At 42.2% G+C, this 23,985-nt stretch overlaps 1 protein-coding gene across 2 annotated transcripts in view; it reads right to left on the bottom strand.

Moving 5' to 3' along the window:
- LOC127435879 (protein inscuteable homolog) overlaps positions 1 to 23,985 on the bottom strand; it is a 182,543-nt gene that overhangs the window by 47,932 nt on the left and 110,626 nt on the right. For both annotated transcript variants that reach the window (XM_051689624.1, XM_051689625.1), the window contains exons 3-6: positions 19,633 to 19,993; positions 19,098 to 19,150; positions 15,616 to 15,739; positions 4,363 to 4,476 (exon numbers count right to left, since the gene is read on the bottom strand). In XM_051689624.1, the coding sequence (XP_051545584.1) occupies positions 4,363 to 4,476; positions 15,616 to 15,739; positions 19,098 to 19,150; positions 19,633 to 19,993 (652 nt within the window). The remainder of the gene's footprint in view (positions 1 to 4,362; positions 4,477 to 15,615; positions 15,740 to 19,097; positions 19,151 to 19,632; positions 19,994 to 23,985) is intronic.

Below are 23,985 nucleotides of genomic sequence, written 5' to 3'. Positions count from 1 at the left end.
CTCTCCGTGGAGCATTACCTGCCATGAGAGCGCGTCTGCTGCATGGTTGAGGATGCCCGGGAGGTGAGTGGCTCGCAGAGACAATGTCTGCTATCTCCAAAGGAGAAGGTGGTGGGCGAGTTGCGACACGCGACGTGAGCGTACCTCACCCTGGCGGTTTATGTACACCACAGTTGATGTGTTTTCGGTCCGGATCAATACGTGCTTGCCTTGAATCAACAGCCGAAGCTTCCTCAGGGCCAGCGATACTGCCAGCAACTCTAGGCAGTTGATGTGCCATTGCAGGTGGGGCCCTGTCCAGAGCCCTGATACTGCCTGACACAGGTGCCACTCTTAGACCACCAAGGTGGACATCGTCCGGCCCAGGGCACGCGCCGTGACTTTCGTCACCCGTAGAGCAAGGTCAGTCGTGGTACGCAGTTCCTGCATAAGCCCTGGGTTGGTCCTACCCTCATGCAGATCTTTGAGCGCTTTGGTCTGGTGGACCTGCAGGATGGCCATGGCGTGCAGGGTGGAATCGGCCTGACCCACGGCATTGTAAGCCTTCGCCACGAGTGACGAAGAAAACTTACACTCTTTGGAAGGGAGCCTTGGTCGGTTCCTCCAGTTGGCTGCACCCTGATAAATGCACCACGACGGCGCACTCTACCTGGGGAAGCTCGACATATCCCTTAGCCGCTCTGCCGTCGAGGGTAGTTAGGGTGGACGTGCCGGCAAAGCGTGTAAGGGCAGAGAAAAGTCCCTTCCATGACTTCCCTTCCGGGAAGAAGGGCACTGGGGCGGGGGGCGGCCGTGAGTTGTGCCCCGAGCCCAGAAACCAATCATCTAGCTCAGGGCAGGCAGGAGGGTTCCACTCCAGCCCAATGTTCGCGGCCGCCCGGGCAAGCAGAGCTGCCAACTCAGCGTCAGCCTCATCCTGAGCTCTACCGCCCGAGAGCGGGAGCTCAGAAGATTCGTCCGCTTCCGAAAGCAGAAGCCCACCCTCCAATGCTACAACCAATAACTCATCCTCATTGTGAGCCCCGAACGAGATATTAAATCTGCCCTGAGGCAGACCACCTACCTCGCTCATGAACTCTACCGGGCAGAAGGAGCGTGCTGGGGGCTGGGAGGTCCGCGGGGATTGAGCCAGCAGAAACGCTCCCATATCCACATCCAGATCACCCACGGCGCTCATCGATGCAGCCACCTGAGTTTCAATGCAGGATGGACCGGGTCGGGAAGCAGCCACGCTGGCTCTCTTCTTCTTTCTTCCTTCACAATGAAGGAAGAGAGCTGCGACCGCAACGTTCTCATGGACATGTTCTCACAGTGAGAACATGACCGCTCCACGAAAGCTCTCTCGGCGAGCTGGCGACCAGTTTTAATGACTTAAACGTAAGTGTATGTAAACTTCTGACTTCAACTGTATATATATTAATTTTATTTCATTTAATTCACCATTGGCATTTCTATCCTAATCAGAGATTGCACTAAATAATGATCCATCCCATTACTCTCTATTTTTATCTGTAATTTCTGTTTTCATTTCCCTGATAATTTTATAAACATATGTCCTTCAATTTGTGCATGTACATTTGATATCTTAAGACGATATAGCCAACATTTACATTTTCAATCATTATTCATAGAAGTAACAAAGCCAGGGCTGTATAACAACCATTATAACCTGAGGTGGGAGAAAACTTATCCATTACTTTTAGAAATATTGTTAGGAAATAAAACATCATATTTACACAGGAAAATGGGGGTTGTGGGCTAGCCATAAATGTCTCGCACTCTTTAAAAAACTACAAACAAGATTATTGGAACCAAGAGAAGAACCATTAATTGGTACATGTTATGCAGAAATGGCTGCAATGTATACATTTTATGTGGTAGCTGACTTGCCTGCATCCAAAAGATGTTGCAAAAAACTCAAAACCCTTGAAACCTCAGTGTGCAGGATCCAACCCACGATCCCTGCACCATGAAGAAAAAAAATTCCAACATGCAGTGTAGACCTGACGTGTGGATGCAGCCCTAGCACTTTTAATAGTATGAACAACAGCAGGTTCACAATCAGCTAGAAGAGGATTGGACCCAGAGGCCAAACCCAAAGCTGCAGACAGGCTGGAACTGTGTGCCAAACACTGCTGTCCATCTGCGATAGCAGATCCTTCCGGAGTGGAAGGTGCCACTGTCTGCTCACCAATAGTCTCAGAAGTATGGTAAACCAAGGCCTGGCTGGCCATCGGGGTGCTTCAAGGACCACCCTGTGGTTGCACAGGGAGATCCTGTGTAATGTCTCCCACAACAATGAAATAGGAGGAAATGCATAAAGTAGACAGTTCGGCCACTGGTGAGACAGCGCATCCTGCCCTAACGGGTTGGATGTCTCTATCCTCGTAAACCACAAGCGACAATGGGTGGTCGCCTCTGATGCGAAAATATCCGCTTCTGCTTTGCCGAACTGATGCCATATGCTCTGCACCACATCCAGGTGAAGCCTCCATTCTCCCGGATGCATAAGATGCCTTGATAGAGCATCTTCTACCTGATTGCTCGACCCTGGGAGGTGAATTGCCCTCAGTGATGCTAGTTGGGGAAAAGACCAGGTGAGAATCTTGTGAGTGAGATGCAAGGACTTGATCGACTTCGTGCCACCCTGATGGTTCGGGTGGAACACTGTCAAGGTGTTGTCAGACCGAATGAGCACATGACGGCCAGCCAGAATCGGCAAGAAATATCGCAGGGCTAGGAAAGCCGCACGTAACTCCAGGAGATTGATGTGGTCCGTGGACTGATCTTGAGACCAACGGCCACAAATACCCCTGTGATTCCATGTTGCACCCCACCCCCTGAGGGAAGCATCGGTCATAACCACCTCCCAACATGAAAGAATGACCCCTAGGGGTACACCTGTCATTAAAAACTCCCAGCGATTCTATTGTGTCAATGCATGAACACAACGGTGGGAAACAACAATCTACTGATGATGATGTCTGGTGGGGTTCAACTGCAAACTTTTATTCCACTGCTGGAGAGGCCTGAGGTGGAGCAAGACCAGTGGAATCACAGAAGTGGCGGCAGTCAACATCCCCATAAGCTGTAGTAACACTCTGTTTGGCAACATCGTTCCCAGCCAGAAACGAGCAAGGAGCTGCAGAATATTGTCTGTCCTAGCATGTGACAGAGTGGCAGACATTGTATGAGTGTCCAGAGTCATCCCAATGAAACTAACTGATTGCACCGGAATCAGGCAACTCTTTGACTCATTTACAGTGAGACCCAGTTTCTGCACATTCTCTAAAAGCAGTCTGGTGTCTCGGACAGCTTGATGTCTTGTGGGGGCACAAAGCAGCCAGTCGTCCAAATAAGGAAGGATCCGCATTCCTCTGGACCATAGAGGATACAGAGCTGCAATCTACTGCACCGGCTGCTGCAGACGCACAGCATTTCGGAGTCCGTGTGGTGAGATGCATAAGATGCCTTGATAGAGCATCTTCTACCTGATTGCCAGTTGCCAGTGGCAATAGAACCGTGAGCCATGATCACTTCATTAAAAACACCCCCGGATAGAACCAAAAGGCTAAGGTGAGCAGAGCGGTAAATAGCTCGGGGGAGATACCGTGAGGATGAACAAAAAGTAATACAGTTCCTCTGGACAGAACCGGAAGGCAGTTTAGCAAGGAATGCTTGCTGAAAAAACATAAAAAAGAATATATCCACACTCTAATAACTGGCCGCCGGATTGCACCAAGGAGCACAGCGTATCACAAAAATATGAATAGAGATTCTTTAATACAAAATCACTGTACAAATGAATCTTATTGCTGTGCTTTTCGGTTTAGTTTCTTATTATGTTTTTGAACATGAATTCTAAAGTTGTAAAAAAGAGTTTTGCTAGTGTTTGAGTGAGAAAACAGCTCACTGTGCTCACTGAATGCATTTTGTGTCAAAGCAAAGACAAAATGAGTCCACAGACACTGCTGTTTTGTTGACTGTATGAAGAGTTTGAACATTTGTACTTGGTATTAAGATAAGCGTAACCAGTTGTAAAAAAACTGTAAATGATTCAAAGCTATAACTACAAGAAATGACTTTGAGAACAGAGTTACTATTATGAAATGGCAAAATGAAACAAATGTGTGACATGACCTGAAAACGTTAGTGCGCATATGATCTCTATCTAACCTGCTCATGCAGTAACAAATTTGCATTGTATTGCAAATCTGGTTTAAAAGAAACAGAATGTGAAACGAGGGTGAATGCATTCTGAAGACAGATACTGAAAAAAAGCTGAGAGATGCAAACACCTGAGAATAATCATGACTACAGTAGGACAGTGTTATAAACACCAGAAATGTGCATGTGTCTTACTTTAGCGATGATGCTGCAGAGCTGCGGTCCATCTTGAGTTAAAGACTGCAGATTACTGATGGCTGTGCTGATGGCAAAAACATTATCAGACTCTTCAATCTGTCTGATCAAGATCTGTGAAAGAACAGTAATGTTATCATCAGTTCAGATGTTGTGGTAATTTACATCCTAGTCTTTCTTAAACCATAAAATTAGATATGTTTCATCAATCTACATAAAAATTGAGAACTGTAGTACAATATTGTTTAAGCAACACTGTGTGTGCGCAACGTGATTTAGTGTCAGCAAAATTGGGTGATCATCTTAACTTAACCTACATTTGTAGTACACAATACACATTAAAATAATAAAAATGACTTACTGGAGAAGCTTCAATTATATATAACTTAATTATAATAATAATAATTAGGAATAATAATCATTTGAGGGTTTAATATTTTGCAAGATGCTAGTGTGAATGAAAGACAACATCTTTTGGATTTAATAATATAAATATGTGCACTTATATATAGTTCATATATAATTAGTTTTTTTTTCTGTATGTGTGTCCCTTGCTCTTCAGGGGCCAGTTGCACCAGCATATGTAAGTTACAACTTAGCCTAGTTGTGGCGTAAATGGGCACTAAGTCACAATTTACACACTACTAAATATTTGAGCGTTGCACCATTAAACTTAGGTAGGACTAAATATTTACAGAAGCCTCCAACCAGGAGTAATGGTTGGAATAAAAAAGCAGACTGATATGTAATGACATCAATGAGCTCATGTTTTGCGTGATAGGCATCAATAATTTCGACATACAATATGATGTTGACATTTACACTCATTTACATTTACGAGAGAGAAAATAAACTTTTAAGTGGCTCTTCAGCATGAAACCGTTCAAACGGTGCAGTTTTCAGGGTGCGTCACCCAGTATCAAGTTTCGACAAATTCAAAATATACAGTATATAGGATATTAAAATGAATAAATGTCTATTTTTCCAGCCTGTTGTATTAGTATTTATTTATCACCCCGATTTATTTTAGATACAGTTCCTATATATTGATGTTTACACAGGGCAAATATACTATTTATCAAATCTAATTTTATTACGTATCGTATTTTAATGGGGATATAATTTATTACAGCTGACAGTTACATAAGCAAACAAGGTTTGAACATCAACCGTAGCAAGATCAAATTGAAGTTCACGGCTTTTTAACACTTCTATGTGCAAATTTGAAGGCTGTTTATTGGATAAATACAGGTAAACGTCATATTATGTGACTAAACATTACCTTATGGAGAGCTTATGACCAACTAGTTAAGTCTTGCCTTAAGAACAGGTGATGCAACCAAACTAAACACTGACTTAGTTACAAACTAACTAATATTTACTAAGCCCTTTGTGTGAACTTTACGTCCCAACTTACGTGTGACCTTACGCACAGTTGGTGCAACCCTACCTAGGTCTTTCCATTCCATTGGTTTCCATATTTTATTAAATCTTATAATAACAAGAAACATTATATATATATATATATATATATATAGACACACACACACACACAAACACACACACACACACACACACACACACACACACCATTTAAGCCCCACAACCCCCCCTCCCCAACCCCTAACCCCGCCTCCCCCCAAAAAATCCTGTGGTCACACATAAGTAAATATATATATATATATACAGAATATATATATATATATATATATATATATATATACACACATACATACACATACATATGCATATACACACATAATAATCATACTCACTTAAAAACTATAATACAGTACTCTCTCCACAACCCACTCGAGAGCCCCCCAAAAATTCCAAATACCTGCCCCATTTCCGGACAAACAAATCTAAATCACCCCGTCTTCCCAATGACACCTCCTCATAAGCAGCTACCCTCCCCAACTCCGTGCACCACTCCGGATATGGGGGCGCACCAGCTGACCTCCAGCCCCTAAAAAATAACCTGCCTGGCGATCATCACACAGGTCAGAACCCAGTTCTTTATATGGCCATCCCCCACATCGATGACCGCCCCATCGCCCAGAACACAAAGTCTGGGGCAAAACGAAACCCAAGTGCCCACCACGTCGCACACAAAATTCTGAACCTTCGACCAGAATTTCTGGATCTCAACACACCACCAAACAACATGGGCCATGTCTCCATCCTCCGATTGGCATCTCCAGCAGGTGGGTGTGTCTTTAAGACCAAGCGTATACAATCTAGAGGGGTCCAACAAAATCTATGCAAAATTTTGAATTGTATAAGACGCACCCTTGCATCTCTAGATGCAGACTTAACGTTTTTAAAAATCTTAGCCCACACTCTTTCCTCCAATGCCAAGTTGAAATCTTTCTCCCATACTCTCTTGAGAGAAGTTAAGGCTCCGTTCCCCAGACTCTGAATTAACAGGGAGTAGTACACTGATGCCTCATGACCTTTTCCAAAAGCCGCAATCACCTATCCCAAAGCATCTGCCTCCTTAGGGTGATGTGTGCTACTCCCAAAAATAGTACAAAGCAGGTGGCGCAGTTGTAAATACCTATAAAACAGGTCTGGGGATCCCAAAATGTTGGACCAAGTTTTCAAACGATCGCAACACTCCACTTTCATATAGGTCACCGAGTGTAGCAACCCCCATCACAATCCACTCTGGCCAGCAGAAAGGGGACTTGCCAATACACAATCTTGGGTTCTGCCATATGCTCGAGGCAACATTTAAATAAGTGTCCAATTTAAACAATCTGGACACTTTAGTCCATACCGAGTGTAAATGCGAAATAACAGGGTGTAACTTAACTTTTCCGATTAGTTTGATAGAGATGCTTTGTAATGGCGAAATAGGGGCAAGAACTACCTGTTCAATAAACCAGGGAGGGGCTCTCTTAGGTGGAAGTGACCAATGAGCCAAATGTCTGAGACTGAACGCATAGTAATAAAACAAAATCTTGGATAGGCCTAGCCCACATTTGTCTATCGGCCTATGTATTTTATTAAAATGCAATCTGGGACGTTTACCATTCCAAATAAAGGACTTCGCTATGCTATCAAATTGCTTTAAATAAGAGAGGGGGACATCTACAGGGAGAGATTGAAGCAGGTAGTTAAATTTTGGAAAAAAATTCATTTTAATAACATTAACCTTCCCAATCATCGATAAATGTAATGAAGCCCACCTGCCCTCATCGCTCGAAAACCTTTTTATTAAAGGGTCAAAATTAACATTAACTAAATCAGACAAATTTGCTGGGAATAAAATCCCCAAATACTTAATGCCCTGTTTGGGCCACTGGAAGGCACCTAGCTGGAAAGCCGATACTGGACAGCACGCTGTCAGACATAAAGCTTTGGATTTAGACCAATTGACTTTGTATCCTGAGAACTTGGAAAAGGAATTAATAATTTGTGGAGGCAAGGCATAGATCTAGTAGGTTCAGAGACAAATAATAAAATATCATCTGCATAAAGCAGAAGCTTATGCGCCATACCTCCTGCAACCACCCCTGGAAAATCATCCTCCTTTCTTATCGCAGCTGCTAATGGTTCCAGGGCAAGACAATAATGGGGAAAGAGGGCAACCCTGCCGAGTGCCCCTATCCAGAGTAAAATAATCTGAAATTAATCCATTTGTTTGTACCGCTGCTACAGGGTGTCTATAAAGTAACTTAATCCAACCAATAAATGTCCTCCCGAACCCATACATTTCCAAAATCTTAAAAAGATTATCCCATCCTACCATATCAAACGCCTTTTCGGCATCAAGTGAGATGGCAGCGAACGGAGACTGATAATTTGCTACTGTCCACATGATATTGATGAGACGCCTGATGTTATCAGAAGAGCTGCGGCCCCGAATAAACCCCACCTGATCTATATGTATAAGAGATGTCATAACCTTACTTAATCGGTTAGCCAAAATTTTTGACACAATCTTTACATCTAGTTGGATCAGGGAGACTGGATGGTAACTTTTACACTTGCTTGGATCTTTGTCCTTTTTAAGAATCAGACAGATCTGGGCTTGTGTCATGGTTGGAGGAAGCTTTCCATTCTTTAATGATTCAGTATAAATTTCTAACAAAAGTGGAGCCAGATCTGTAGCATAGGATCTAAAAAATTCTGCAGCAAAACCATCTGGCCCCGGAGCCTTGCCAGTAGGTAGGGACTTAATTACCTCGTCAAGCTCCTCCAAGGTTATCTCAGAATCATGAGAGTTTTTTTGCTCGGTCTTCAGTTTAGGAAGATCTAATGGTTCCACAAAGTTTCTAATATCTTCATCAGTAGATGAAGATGAGGAACTATAAAGATCAAGATAGAACTCTTTAAAGGCATTATTAATATCAATGGCTGAGGTAAGAATTTCACCACCTGCAGATTTCACTGAGGGAATGATAGTAAGAGACTCTCTCTGCTTTATATATCTAGCCAAAAGCTTCCCTGCTTTGTCCCCCAACTCAAAGTATGACTATCTTGCCCTGAATAACCAAAACTCCACTTTCTGTGACAAAATAGTATTATATCTATATTTCAATTGGGTCAATTCTCTGAGGCCATCAGATGACATACGGCGCTTCAGCTCTGCCTCTGCACTTTTAATATTTCCTTTCAACTCCACAAGTTCTCGTGCTTTGGATTTTTTGATGAATGAGGCATACTGTATGATCCGACCTCTAAGAGCCGCCTTAAGTGCCTCCCAAGCCATGCCCACAGAGGATACCGAGGACCAGTTGGTCTCCATATAAACACTGATTGCAGTCTTTAACATTTGTTGGAAATCAGGATTTTGCAAAAGGGACACATTAAGGTGCTAACTATATGATTTCTTTTTCTCTATATGTGGCAACACCTCTAAACTCACCAGGGCGTGATCCGAGACTAAAATGTTTCCAATTGAGCAATCAACAACAGATTAAATGAGGGATTTGGATATGAAAAAAAATAGATTCTAGAATAAATCTTATGGACTGATGAAACAAATTTATAGTCTCTAACAGATGGGTTCAAAAGTCTCCAAATATCTGCAAGACCAAGATTTTTACACATCCTGTGAAGTGTCAATGTTGCTCTAGGGGGCTTACACACTTTTGATTCACTATGATCAAGGACTAAGATTAAAGTATCCTCCCAAAATTATATCATGAGGGGTGACAGCAGCTTGCAACATCCCTTCAAGATCTATAAAAAAGCCTTGATCATCAGCGTTAGGTGAGTAAATATTAGCCAAAATCAGACTTTGCCCCTGAATTTCTGCTAAAACAATAATGACTCTTCGTAATTTATCATTAAACTGTTTGAAACATTTGAATTGTAAATGTTTATTTAACAATATAATGACTCCCTTGCTCTTATTTGAGTCAACACTAAAGAAAACATGTCCAACCCATATCTTCCCAAATTTTTCAGCTTCCTGTGGGGAAAGATGTGTTTCTTGAAGAAACACTATATCATATTTCTTACTTTTAAGAAAAGAAATAACCTTCCTTCTTTTTATGGGGTGCCCCAACCCATTCACATTCCATGTGGAGAGAGATAGTACACTCATATTAACATTTGACATTTTGATATAATAAAAAAAAAAAAACTGTGTGCCAAAAACAAAATTATGAAGACCACATTTCAACATTAATGCAACAATAAAACCCGGAACTTCCCCCCGAACAAAACAAACAGAGAAAATAAAAACGTGTGCTTTAACCCCGCGCACGAAAGCGCCAACCGGCATCAACCCCTTTAAACTCAAAAAGTCCATGTACGCCTACGTATGTACTTTGCCATCGGATTGCTCAATTCTGCCTCACAAATTTGTAAGGCAAAATTACATAACATCAAATATTTTGTAAAACAAACCCCAGCCAATAGGCAGAATAAACACAAAGAACGTGTAGACTCATTCACAGAATTGTCTCGAAGGTGTGTTCCTTCACAAAACAAATTCCAGCCGATATAAAGCCATTCATTTTCCTCGGACAGACAAACGAATCTTCAGTGAGCCAGCTGATGACGTAATCATTCCAATGTCACACGAAAAAACTCCACAAATCATACTCCAGCCAACAGGAGGCATAAGCACAAGGAACTGACAGATTCATCCATAACTGTACCGAAGTAGTGTTATTTAACAAAACAAGCTCCAACCGCTAGGCAGAACAAGCACAAAAGGAAACGAAACACGCATCCCGGTTCCTCAGATAATCAAGAGTCAATTCACTCAGAGGCCGCATAAAAGTATATCCCATAATTTACACAGTCCGCCAACTTTATAAAAGACATCGTGTGTGGGCATGTAGATATTTTGCGGTCATCCGTAGTGTCTATTCTCAATCTGCCCGGGAACTTCATTGTAAAGTGATCTTCCGTCAATGCAAAAGTTTCTTTAAGGAAAAGTGTTAATCCATAAAACAAAACAAACTCCAGCTGCTCAGCGGAGCCAACGCTAAAAGACAAAATGGCGCCCAGCTTCCTCTGAAAGCCAGAAAACACCCAATGGTTACTCACCCATTGTTTCAATAAAAGACACTGCCTGATTGGGACATTGCTGCCGTCCTTGGTGTTTATTCTCAGTTTGGCCGGAAACATCAGAGCAAAAGTGATCTTCCGCTGATGTAAGAGTTTCTTGCATTCCTTAAACCGATCACGTTTCTCTCGTCGAGTTCGCAAAGTCCAGGAACAAGAAAATATTGTGATTCTTCCAAGAAAGCTTTCCTTTGCTCCTTGCCTGGTGCAACATGAGATCTTTATTGGATGATCTTAAAAATTCGGGGCCTTTCTCCCTCAGCAGATCTGTGAGCTGGGACTCTGTGAGCTCGCTCAATTTCCAGCTTGTGGCCTGTTATGTCGAGCAGACTCGGGAAAAACTCGTCTAGGAATTTCACCATATCTCTGCCCTCCTCATGCTCAGGAATTCCAACAATTGTAATGTTATTCCTACGGCTTATATTCACAAGATCTTCAAGCTTTTGAAGAACACGTTCCAAATCAACTTTGGTCGCGGGCGGATTAGCGGCTAATTCCCTCTCTGATGACTCCAAATAATCAACTCGTCTCACAACATCTGTCACTCTTGTGAGTAACTCAGAGAATGTTTTTTCCATCGCCGTAATTGATCAACGTATTACAGCGAGATCCTCCAAGTCCGCAAGTACCTTCGTCAACATCACGACATGTTGGACAGTTGAAGCTGGATTCCTTCTCCTGCCACGCCATCCAAATCGAGTCCCCGGTCCACAGGCCTGTCTGGGCTTTCATTTTGAACCCGTAAGTATCTTTTAATGTCTCCAGAGCCCGAGGATTTTGACTTCTTTGCCATGTTTACCTCAAACAGCAAATGTGTAACTGGATGTATCGAATTTCACCAGATTATATCATGAAAATAATAAAAAAATTAGCAAAGTGTGCAGAGTTTAATCTCTGTGATTACTCCCACATGTTGTTCATTTCCTCCTCTCTTCCTGCTCCCTATTTATACTCCCTTGCTTCCTCAGTTTGATGCTGGATTTTCTTCTGAGTATACCTCCTGTGAATTCCTGCTTTGAGAATTTTCTGAGATCCTCCTGACTACAGCTTTCTTAGTTTTTACAGTTTTATTTCTGTTACTTTGAAGCTGTTAGTTATTTTTTCCCTGTCTATTTTTCGTTCCCTATCTGTCACTCACTAGATGTTGTGTTGATGTAGTAACACTAGGGGTCGAACTTGGGAGCCCCAATCACCTCTGAAATTAGAGAAAAGGCCAATGAGAATTGGTGAGTGGAATTTGCATGCCACTCCCCTGGACATACAGGTATAAAAGAGACGGCTTGCATCCACTCATTCAGATTTGTTCTTCGGAGCCGATCAGTTTTGGATGCTAATCCACTGGCGTTCCATTCACCTCTACAAGTGTTTAAAAGGTTGTTGGATATACGGCGCATTTACAGCGGGTTCTCCCTTCTCGCACATATAAGTGCAGAGAACGCCCCTGGGCACTTCAGCAGCCACACTAAAAGAGTTCATTTTCTCTAAAAGAGTAAGCACTGACGGAAAGCGCCTTTTTATAGAGTGGAGTGGTGGTGGTGTAGTGGACTAAAGCACTGAACTGATAAGCAGAAGGTTGTTGGTTCAATCCACACAGCCACCACCATTGTGTCCTTGAGCAAGGCACTTAACTCCAAGTTGCTCCAGGGGGATTGTCCCTGTAATCAGGGCACTGTAAGTCTCTTTGGATAAAAGCGTCTGCCAAATGCATAAATGTAAAATGTTTTAAAGATGCTTTTCCATTTATGTGCAGTTCCTGGGTGCAGTCGTTATCTCTCTTCCTCTGATGGCCACGATTGCTGTCTCACGTGTATGGGTCGTAGTCATGCCGAGACAGCGTTCGTGGATGGTTCATGTTCTCAGTGCGAGAACATGACCATGGTGACGTTGCGATCACGGCTTTCTTTCTTTCATAGAGGGAAAGCCACTCCAGCCGCTCCCCACCCTGGTCCTTCTGCTTACAGGCATATGTGATGCGCCACGAGGACGCCCAGCCTCCTCTCCCATCGCAGACCGATCCTATGGTGGGTACACAGAGCGAGGTTAGTTCTCTAACATATATCTCAGCACAGCCACAAGTTCGGGATGCGAGGCCTCTCGATGTGGCAGCTCCTGCTCCGCTCTGCCACGAGGCCCCATCCGCAGGTATGTCAAAAACAATTGTCCCCTCATCCGGAGTCTGGAGGCATGGTTAGCGTTCTCCTGCCCGTCGTGCTGGCTTGTCAGGACGATCCGACTCGGCTATGCGATTTAGTTCGCCAGGCGCCCGCCCGGGTTCAATGGCATCCATTTTACCTCGGTAGCAGGCAAGGACACCACTGTTCTGCGTGCAGAAATCGCGATAGTGCCTGTCCCTCCAGCCGAGATGAAGAAGGGGTTTCTTAAACCTGTGAGCTTTGAATCGGGCCCTGCACAAGCTCCCAGTCAAAATGCTGACACAGAAGCGTATTCTGTTATGCATCCGGCATCTAGATTGGTTCGCGGCAGTAGACCTGAAGGATGCATATTTTCATGTCTCGATTTTGCCTCATCGAGGGTCAGGCATATCAGTACAAGGTCCTCCCCTTTGGTCTGTCCCTATCACCTCACGTCTTTACGAAAGTCACAGAGGCAGCCCTTGCCCCGCTAAGGGAAGTGGGCATCTGTATCCTCAATTATCTCGATGACTGGCTGATTCTAGCTCACTCTTGAGATTTATTGTGTGCGCACAGGGACCTGGTGCTCAGACACCTCAACCGATTGGGGCTTCAGGTCAACTGGGAAAAGAGCAAGCTCTCTCCGGTGCAGAGCATCTCTTTTCTCAGTATGAAGTTGGACTCAGTCACTATGACAGCGTGCCTCATGAGCGAGAGCACTCAGTCAGTGCTGAATTGCCTGAAGTCATTTAGGGTGAAGAACAGCGGTCCCACTGAAACAATTTCAGAGGCTCCTGGGGCATATGGCATCCTTAGCGGCGGTTACGCCGTTCGGGTTGATGCATATGAGACTGCTTCAGCACTAGCTTCAGACTCGAGTCCCGAGATGGGCATGGCGCTGCAGGATGCATCGCGTGGCTATCACGCCGATCTTTCACTGCACGTTCAGCCCTTGGATGGACATTGCATTTCTATGGGCAGGGGTCCCCTAGAACATGTGTCTAGGCATGTCGTTGTCACAACAGACGCATCCAAGTCAGGCTGGGGCGCCGTTTGCAATGGGCACGCAGCCTCGGGCTCCTGGACAGGACCTCGACTGCATTGGCATATCAACTGCCTCGAGTTGCTGGCAGTATTGCTGGCTCTGCGGAGGTTTCGGCCGTTGATCCAGGGCAAGCATGTGTTAGTCCAGACGGACAACATGGCGATGGTAGCATATATAAATCAGCAAGACGGTTTACGTTCACATGTCGTAACTCGCCTGCCATCTCCTCCTTTGGAGTCAGCAGCAACTGAAGTCATTGCGGGCCACTCACATCCCAGACGAACTCAATCGCACAGCGGACGTGCTGTCGTGACAGGTGACACTCAGAGGAGAATGGAGACTTCACCCCCAGGTGGTTCAGTTGATTTGGAGTTGATTCGGCAAAGCACAGGTAGACCTGTTTGCTTCCCAGGAATCCTCCCACTGCCTGCTATGGTACTCCCTCACTGAGGTCCAGCTCGGCACGGATGCGTTAGCACACAGCTGACCCCGGGGCCTGCGCAAATATGCGTTTCCCCCAGTGAGCCTGCTTGCACAGACTCTGTGCAGAGTCAGGGAGGACGAAGAACAAGTCGTGTTGGTGGCACCGTACTGGCCCACCCAGACTTGGTTCTCGGAGCTCACGCTCCTCGCGGCAGCCCTTCCTGTCGAATTTTCCTGAGGAAGGACCTCCTTTCTCTTGGACAGGGCACGATTTGGCACCCACGCCCAGACCTCTGGAGCCTCCATGTCTGGCCCCTGGATGGGACACGGTAGACCTAAGTGGGCTGGGTGACACCCAATACCTTTGCGAGATTTTACAATCTCCGGGTTGAGCCAGTTTCAACCCGTGTGTTAGCAGGTAAATATGCGGAAGAAATAATGCAAATGCAACTAATGACGGATAAAAATAACCATGACAGAAACTTTACAAATCATATCAAATCATATGTATTTGGAGCACAACCTCTAAATGGCAACGCTCGAAATTCTCAAAAATGTGTAATGGTTGACACATTTTTTAAAGTCATATAATTTTAACCGGTATATCAATGGATGAGCTTAATCCTGGAACAGCAAATAAACATAGTGACCAATAAGGAGACAGCTTGCTCACATGTGACTTTAATTGACATAGTTTTAGTCCGTTTTGAAATTTGCCTTGTGAAAGCGAACCAAACCAAGAAGAAAATGCAACATTGTAACAATTTAGTCCCTGTTTTGGAACAAAGAAAATGGTCTACAGGTCTGAAAACACCCTTAGTGTCTTAATTGCGTCAGAGATGTCACTTTACTCAAAGCAGATTGGTTCAGTATCTTTTAGCGATCTGTTACCCCAAACAAAACCTGCTAGGAGCAGGTTACCCATTGAGTACAAGTTACTTTGGCATTGAACACTGATAGAAGCTAAGCCAAATACATGGTACATTAAACCCAGGACTGACACAAACTAAACTAAAACTTACCTGGTTATCCACCTAAACCAGGTGGTATAGGCCCCCTGGAACAGCATACCAAGCACTTCATTTTTTAAAGTTTATCTGTCTATGAAAGCTTGTGTTTTACCTGTATCTCATTAGCCAATGCCATGTCAATCATATGGCTGAAGGAGTCACTGACATCAGTGAGGATCTCATGAATGGCCTCCTTCATGGATTTGAGGAAGTATTCATCCTCTGTGTGAAGACATCTACAGAACAAATGAGACATCAGAGCTTCAGTTTTACAGCTGTAAGATGATGCGAGATGGTGTGAGATAATGTGAGATGGAGTAAAGACGATTAGTTTAAGGTAGGGTTAACAAGACAAACTGCTGACAAATGGCCCCTTCACACCAATAGCATCATGAATATTGTCTACAATGGCATTCTCTTCAAGCTGCAGCAGCCATGACAAGTTTGTTGTTGATTTTCTCAATGAGAATAACATTCAAGACACTTTCAAAAAACAATTTAAATGACCTGCTGGACAGGTTGACTGGCAATATATGTCAGGATCCTGTCACAAGAGTCTGCTTTGTTTATAGTTCTTTGTGTCAGGATCCTGACACCCATGTTGTGTCTTGTTATGTGTTAGCACATGGTTGCTGTTTGTGTTCCTTTCCCATATGTTCTTCTGTCATTTTCGTTGTTTTATATTCAGTTCCTTTGTTGTCTGTGAGCACATGGCTTTTGTTTGTGTTGCCATGTGCTCTCCTCTCAGTCTGTCTTGAGTGCTAACCACACCCCCTCAATTTCCAAATTATTATTTCATTTGTCACACCTGCCCTCCTCCTTACCCAAGTGTACCATTATGTTCAGTTCATTCATGATTGTGATGTCTCATCTCGTTCAGACTCAAATGATCAGTGAGGAGTGAATTTGTTCAGTAGGTCATGCTCTTTCACAGCCCACACTCACATGCTATTGGCTCATGCTGTAGTCTTTAAAAGCAGGACAGCACAAATGGAATTTGCATGTCCACAAATGTACGAACAGAGTTGGGGAGTAACGAACTACATGTAATGCTGTTATGTATTTAAAATACAAAATATAAGTAATTATAAAGTAAAACTTACCACTACAGTCACAATTTAAATCATTGATAATCAGAATACAGTTACTTTCAAAAATTATTTTGATTACTGAAGAGATTACTTAGTATTTTATTGTCATTTTTTTCATTTTATATTTAGTCTATTCAGCTGGAAAAAATTAATGCTTTTAAATGAAGCGATCTGAGGAGCGTTTGAACAGTGGATAAAATGAAACTCAGCTGATGAGTTGAATCAGGTGTGTTTGATTAGGGAGATATCAAAATGTGTAGTGTTGCGGGGGGAGGCTCCAGGTACAGGGTTGACAACCACTGGTCTAGTGGATACCATTAGACCAGTACAATCTATAATGGAAACCAATACATACTGTTAAATCTTAATGGAATATTACCCAAAACACACTAGACTCGTAATTGTATTCTTAGTGGAAACCCTTAGAATATAAAATGTAGTCATTAAAAATCCCTTCTCGTAGGGAGTAGGGGTGTAACCCCGTTGTCCTGGCCAAATTTGCCTATTGGCCTCTTTCCATCATGGCTTCCTTATAATCCCCTATACATATGAATTGGCTACATCACTGTACTCTCCTCTCCACCAATTGCTGTTGTGTGGTGGGCGTTCTGGCACACAGTGGATGCTGCACACTGGTGGTGGAGATTCCCCCTATACTATTTAAAGCACTTTGAGTGTCTAGAAAAGTGTTCCATCCGTCCATCCATCCACTCTCTATAGCCGATTACCCTATGCAGGGTCACGGGTAGTGCTGGAGCCTATCCAGATTTTTGTCAAATGTAAAATAAAATGTTAAATGTAATAAATTATTATTATTATCATCATTTCTATAGGTTTTTTTTTTTTTTTCAGCAGGTGGGGCATCAGAAATAGTTCCTTGTGTAAATTGCCATATGAACATTTAGCATTATGTTAAGGTATAATTATATTTCTAGCCATTAGATGCACCTGTTACCAGTTGCAATTATATTTTATATGAATTCTATCAAGAAACATTAGACACACATTTCACATTAGATCTTTTTTCCCCCTCTATGGATATAATGCAAAAATATTACTCTGAATAAGAATGTTTATTTATTTATTTTTTTCAGTAAAAAAAAATCAAATAAATCCTTAAAATAAATTTACTTGAGAAGCTACACTGCGTAAGATATTCAGGCTTTTTTCAGAGCATGTATTTTTTATATAAGTATATTTTGTTTTACTGAACTGGAATTTTTTTTCTGCACACACATTCCCTGTACGGGCCACCTGCGTCCTTGAATTGAACGATATGACCGAGAACAAGTTTACATTCAGTCCATATGTGAACGAGACATCTCATCTCACAGACTCAAATGACCGACTCGACTCGTTCAGCGGGTGAAACCAATGATATGCATCTCAGCCCATACTCGAATGCTTTTGGCTCATGCTATAGACAGTCTTTACATGCATGAGTATCCACCAAAGCAGTCTTGTTTGAGAGCTCATTGGCTCTAAAAGGGAGAGACATCAGTAAGCGAAAAAATGTATCAGTCAGTGTATGAAGGTAAACGAGAACGATTCGGGCATTTAAAAGATTTGTTCAAAAAGACTGATTTGTTCACAAACGAAACATCACTAGTGTCAGTTTTTGGTGAGGTGTTTTCTCTGTCAAGGTGTTGGATCAGTGTTCTCCCTATTAGTCTTTGTGTTTATTTGGATTTGTCTGTCAGTTCCTGCTCTGGTGCCTCACTCCTGTGTCTCTAGCCGAGATATCCAGCCTAACTAGGCTGCGGCCTTCCAATTGAGAAGCACCCAGTGACAGCTGGACCGAGCACAAGAGAATGCAGGGATCTTGAGATGGGTATTTCAAAGTTCCAAACTACGAATTAACTTGACACAGTGTCCTAAAAACACAGTGCTAATGACTAGAGGTGCTGAAAACTAGTGAGACACGATGCAACCAAAGTGAGATGCTTCAAAAGCATACATCTGACACACGAGTACATAGACCAATAATTAAATAGAGCAAAAGGAAGCTGGCCAATAATAGTTATGTTTAATGATATGGAAATAAACAATATTTTCTCATTTTATATTATCTAACTGTGTTATGATGTAATATGGTGTAATGGATTTGAATTATCTGAATTATAATATGTTTTAGGCCTATATAGCATATTTATAAATATTTAAATTATTCTAAACTACCTTCATTTGGGGCCTTTGTTAGTAAATATTGAAATGCGATGAATTCTATAATCTGCAAATCATTTAAATAAATCGATTTACGTTTGTTTAAAATTGTCGGGTGAGGAAAAAAATGTACTGTCAAAAAAAAAAAAAAAAAAAAAAAAACTCACTTTGTCAGCACAAATGCTTGCTCCATGTGTTAAAGTTTCCATAGGAATCCATTATTTCTAAATCTTTATCAAGGTGAGAAATTGCAGCAAAAATTTGTGTTTGGTGTAAAAGGGCTTGAATAGAGTGAGATAACGTGAGATGTTGTGTTGTGGATATTACTTGAGTTCTTCACCTCTCAGTAATGACGTTGAGCTCCATGCATTTCTCCAGCAAAGACTTCTCATACTGAGAAAGAGAGATGAGCAAACAGAATATCAGACATTTAGGACTGACAATGAAGTTTCGCAGTTTGATTACATCTGATATCACACATCTTGGGACAAATGACTGAAGTGTTAGTGAGAGTACAGGAGTTGAGTGACATCATTTCCCATATAAAAGCTCTATGCTTATTATTCCATATGAGCCGTTAGTCATCTACTGCTGATCCAATAACATTTTAATTTATTGGGAGAGCTGAGGTGGAAATTTAAATTCCCATGGCTTACAACAATAAAGGGTATTTCACACTGGTTGTCTTTACCATAAAGATACTGTGCATGAAAGAGTTCATGACAGAGCAGTAAGTAAGAAGAAAGAGATTATCTGTAATAGACTATTTCCCTGGCTATTTTGTTAATTTATTACATACTGTTCATAAAGGAACCTTAAATATAATCAGTCAACAGTTAACAAATTATTTTATTTATGAATATGTTCTTATGCACCTTCTGCATTTCGGCTGGGGCATTTCTGGCTGTGCTGTACTCTTGGATCAGCGAGCGCACGTGGCAGTTGACTCTGACGGCAGTGCTGTTGACCCTCTGCCAGCGACCCTTCTCCAAACGCTGGAACATCTTCCCCATCTCTGTGCTGACCACCAGCGCCCGCTTCAGCAGCGTCTGCAGGTTATCACGAGTGATGTGCTCACCGACAGCACCCACTCTGGATACGATCAGCTCACTTGGAGCATCTTCATCCACGCCTATGGGTTTGGACTGTAGAACACACATGCACTCTACCTCCGTCATGTGCCGCAAGTCCTCCATCCAGCGCTGGACCGAGTCCACATGTATGGAGTGCATCTTACTGCAGAAGATGATTTTTTGTTATTCACTGAACTTAAAAACAAAACTCTGAACATGAGAGTAACTGACTTCATACATCCTCTAAAATTAACGAACTCTAGACAGTGCAAAGCCCAGACCTAAACCCCACTGACCATTAGAATGCACAAGGCCCAACGTCAGTGCACCTGACCTCTGATTCTCTTGTGTCTGAATGAACAAGTAGTTGAAATCCAATGTTCAGTTTTACAAAGCAGGATTACGTGGCTGGCTAGGTAAGTTTAAAATTAGTTCAAGAAAACTCTGAATTCACAGTATCAGTAAGGTAGATTGGTTTTCATCGAGGTTCATCGCCGTATAACATAAAAGGGCTAACCTGCACCTGGGCAGGTTATGTTCTCGATCATCAGCTGTAGGCAAAGCAATATCTCTGACCAATAAGGTCACTAACCCCATATCTCTTGCTCCAATTTAAGTGCACTTCAAAGAAACTATTTTAGAAATCCATAAAATCATCTTTTTATGATAATTAATTATTTGTTACATTTCCAGTGTTTGTAGAGCAGCATTCTTCCACCTCAGAAATATTTCTAAATTATGGCACATGCGCTCTGTTGCTGATGCCAAAAAACTAATTCATGCATTCATTACCTCAAGACTAGATTATTGTAATGCATTACTGGGAGGATGTACTGCAAGTTCAATAAATAAACTTCAATTGGTTCAAAATACAGCCGCCAGAGTGCTGACTAGGACCAAGAAATATGATCATTTTATCTTCGTCACACTGGCTACCTTTCAATTTTGTATTAATTAAAAAAGTCTGTTAACTGCATACAAAGCTTTGAATGGTCTAGCTCCACAGTACTTAAGTGAACTTCTCTCACGCTATATTCAATCACATTCATTAGGATCACAAAATTCTGGCCTTTTAATAGTTCCTAGAATATCAAAATCCACAAAAGGAGGTAGATCCTTTTCCTATTTGGCTCCTAACACTGTTCGGGCTGCAGACACACTCTGTTTAAGTCTAGACTAAAGAGTAATCTATTTAGCCAGGCATACACCTACAGTTGTGCTCAAAAGTTTGCATATCCTGGCAGAAATTGTGAAATTTTGGCATTGATTTTGAAAATATGACTGATCATGCAAAAAAAAAAAAAAACTTTTATTTAAGGATAGTGATCATATGGAGCCATTTATTATCACATAGTTGTTTGGCTCCTTTTTAAATCATAATGATAACAGAAATCACTCAAATGGCCCTGGTCAAATGTTTACATACCCTTGAATGTATGGCCTTGTTACAGACAAACAAGGTGACACACACTGGTTTAAATGGCAATTAAAAGTTCATTTCCCACACATGTGTCTTTTTAAATTGCAGTTAGTGTCTGTGTATAAATAGTCAATGAGTTTGTTAGCTCTCATGTGGATGCACTGAGCAGGCGAGATACTGAGCCATGGGGAGCAGAAAAGAACTGTCAAAAGACCTGCGTAACAAGGTAATGGAACTTTATAAAGATGGAAAAGGATATAAAAAGATATCCAAAGCCTTGAAAATGCCGGTCAGTACTGTTCAATCACTTATTAAGAAGTGGAAAATTCGGGGATCTCTTGATACCACGCCAAGGTCAGGTAGACCAAGAAAGATTTCAGCCACAACTGCCAGAAGAATTGTTCGGGATACAAAGAAAAACCCACAGGTAACCTCAGGAGAAATACAGGCCGCTCTGAAAAAAGACGGTGTGGTTGTTTCAAGGAGCACAATACAACAATACTTGAACAAAAATTAGCTGCATGGTCCAGTTGCCAGAAAGAAGCCTTTATTGCACCAATGCCACAAAAACGTCCGGTTACAATATGCCTGACAACACCTTGACACGCCTCATAGCTTCTGGCACACTGTAATTTGGAGTGACGAGACCAAAATAGAGCTTTGTTTGGAGAGGGGTCAACAAGGCCTATAGTGAAAAGAATACCATCCCCACTGTGAAGCATGGTGGCTCACTGATGTTTTGGGGGGGTGTGAGCTCTAAAGGCATGGGGAATCTTGTGAAAATTGATGGCAAGATGAATGCAGCATGTTATCAGAAAATACTGGCAGACAATTTGCATTCTTCTGCACAAAAGCTGCGCACGGGATGCTCTTGGACTTTCCAGCATGACAATGACCCTAAGCACAAGGCCAAGATGACCCTCCAGTGGTTACAGCAGAAAAAAGTGAAGGTTCTGGAGTGGCCATCACAGTCACCTGACCTTAATGTCATCGAGCCACTCTGGGGAGATCTCAAATGTGCGATTCATGCAAGACGACCAAAGACTTTGCATGACCTGGAGGCATTTTGCCAAGACGAATGGGCAGCTATACCACCTGCAAGAATTTGGGGTCTCATAGACACATATTACAAAAGACTGCACACTGTCATTAATGCTAAAGGGGGCAATACACAGTATTAAGAACTAAGGGTATGCAGACTTTTGAACAGGGGTCATTTCATTTTTTTCTTTGTTGCCATGTTTTGTTTTATGATTGTGCCATTCTGTTATAACCTACAGTTGAATATGAATCCCATAAGAAATAAAAGAAATGTGTTTTGCCGCCCGGATCAGTCTGATTCTTAAAAAGAACAAAGATCCAAGCGAGTGTAAGAGTTACCGTCTAATTTCCCTGATCCAGCTAGATGTAAAAATTTTGGCAAAAATTCTGGCTAACCGATTAAGTAAAGTTATGACATCTCTTATACATACAGATCAGGTGGAGTTTATTCGGGGCCGCAGCTCTTCTGATAACATTAGGCGTCTCATTAATATCATGTGGTCAGTGGTGAATGATCAGACTCTGGTCGCTGCCATCTCACTTGACGCTGAAAAAGTATTTGATATGGTAGAATGGGATTATCTTTTTAAGATTTTGGAAATGTATGGGTTCGGAAATATTTTTATTGGATGGATTAAGTTACTTTATAGACACCCCTGTAGCAGCGGTACAAATTTTTTTTATTAATTTCTGATTATTTTACTCTGAATAGGGGCACTCGGCAGGGTTGCCCTCTTTCCCCATTATTGTTCTGTCTTGCCCTGGAACCATTAGCAGCCGCGATAAGAAGGGAAGATGATTTTCCAGGGGTGATGGCGGGAGGTATGGCGCATAAGCTTTTACTTTACGTAGATGATATTTTATTATTTGTCTCTGACCCCACTAGATCTATGCCTTGCCTCCACAGAATTATCAACTCCTTTTCTAAATTTTTGGAATACAGAGTCAATTAGTCTAAATCCGAAGCTTTGGCTCTGACAGCGTACTGCCCAGTAACGGCTTTCCAACCGGGCGTCTTCCAGTGGCCCAAACAGGGCATTAAGTATTTGGGCATTTTATTCCCAGCAAATTTGTCTGATTTATTTAGAGTTAATTTTGACCCCTTAATAAAAAGGTTTTCGAGCGATGTGGGCAGGTGGGCTTCATTACATGTATCTTTGATTGGGAAGGTTAATGTTATTAAAATTAATTGTATTCCAAAATGTAACTGTTACAATCTCTCCCAACTGAAGTTCCCCTCTTTTATTTTAAACAATTTGATAGTATTGCTTAATCATTCATTTGGAATGGTAAGCATACTAGATTACATTTTAAAAAGTTACATAGGCCGATTGACAAAGGTGGGCTCCCCTCCCTGGTTTTGTATTGAACAGGAAGTTCTTGTCCCTATTTTGCCATTGCAAAGCCTTTCTATAAAACGAATCTGAGAAGTTAAGTTACACCCTGCTACCTCGCATTTGCACTTGGCATGGACAAAAGTGTCCAGAGTGTTTAATTCGGACATTTATTTAAATGTTGCATATGGCTGAACCCTAAATTATGTATTAAGAAGTCCTCTTACTGCTGGTCAGAGTGGATTGTGAGGAGGGTTACTACACTCGGTGACCTATATGAGAGTGGAGTGTTGAGATCATTTGAAAATTTGGTTCAACATTTTGGGGTTCCCAGATCTCAGTTCTATAGGTATTTACAGC

Source organism: Myxocyprinus asiaticus, chromosome 46 (genome assembly GCF_019703515.2).
Source record: "Myxocyprinus asiaticus isolate MX2 ecotype Aquarium Trade chromosome 46, UBuf_Myxa_2, whole genome shotgun sequence".
Classification (NCBI taxonomy): Eukaryota; Metazoa; Chordata; class Actinopteri; order Cypriniformes; family Catostomidae; genus Myxocyprinus; species Myxocyprinus asiaticus.
This window is presented reverse-complemented; position numbering and strand designations above follow the sequence as displayed.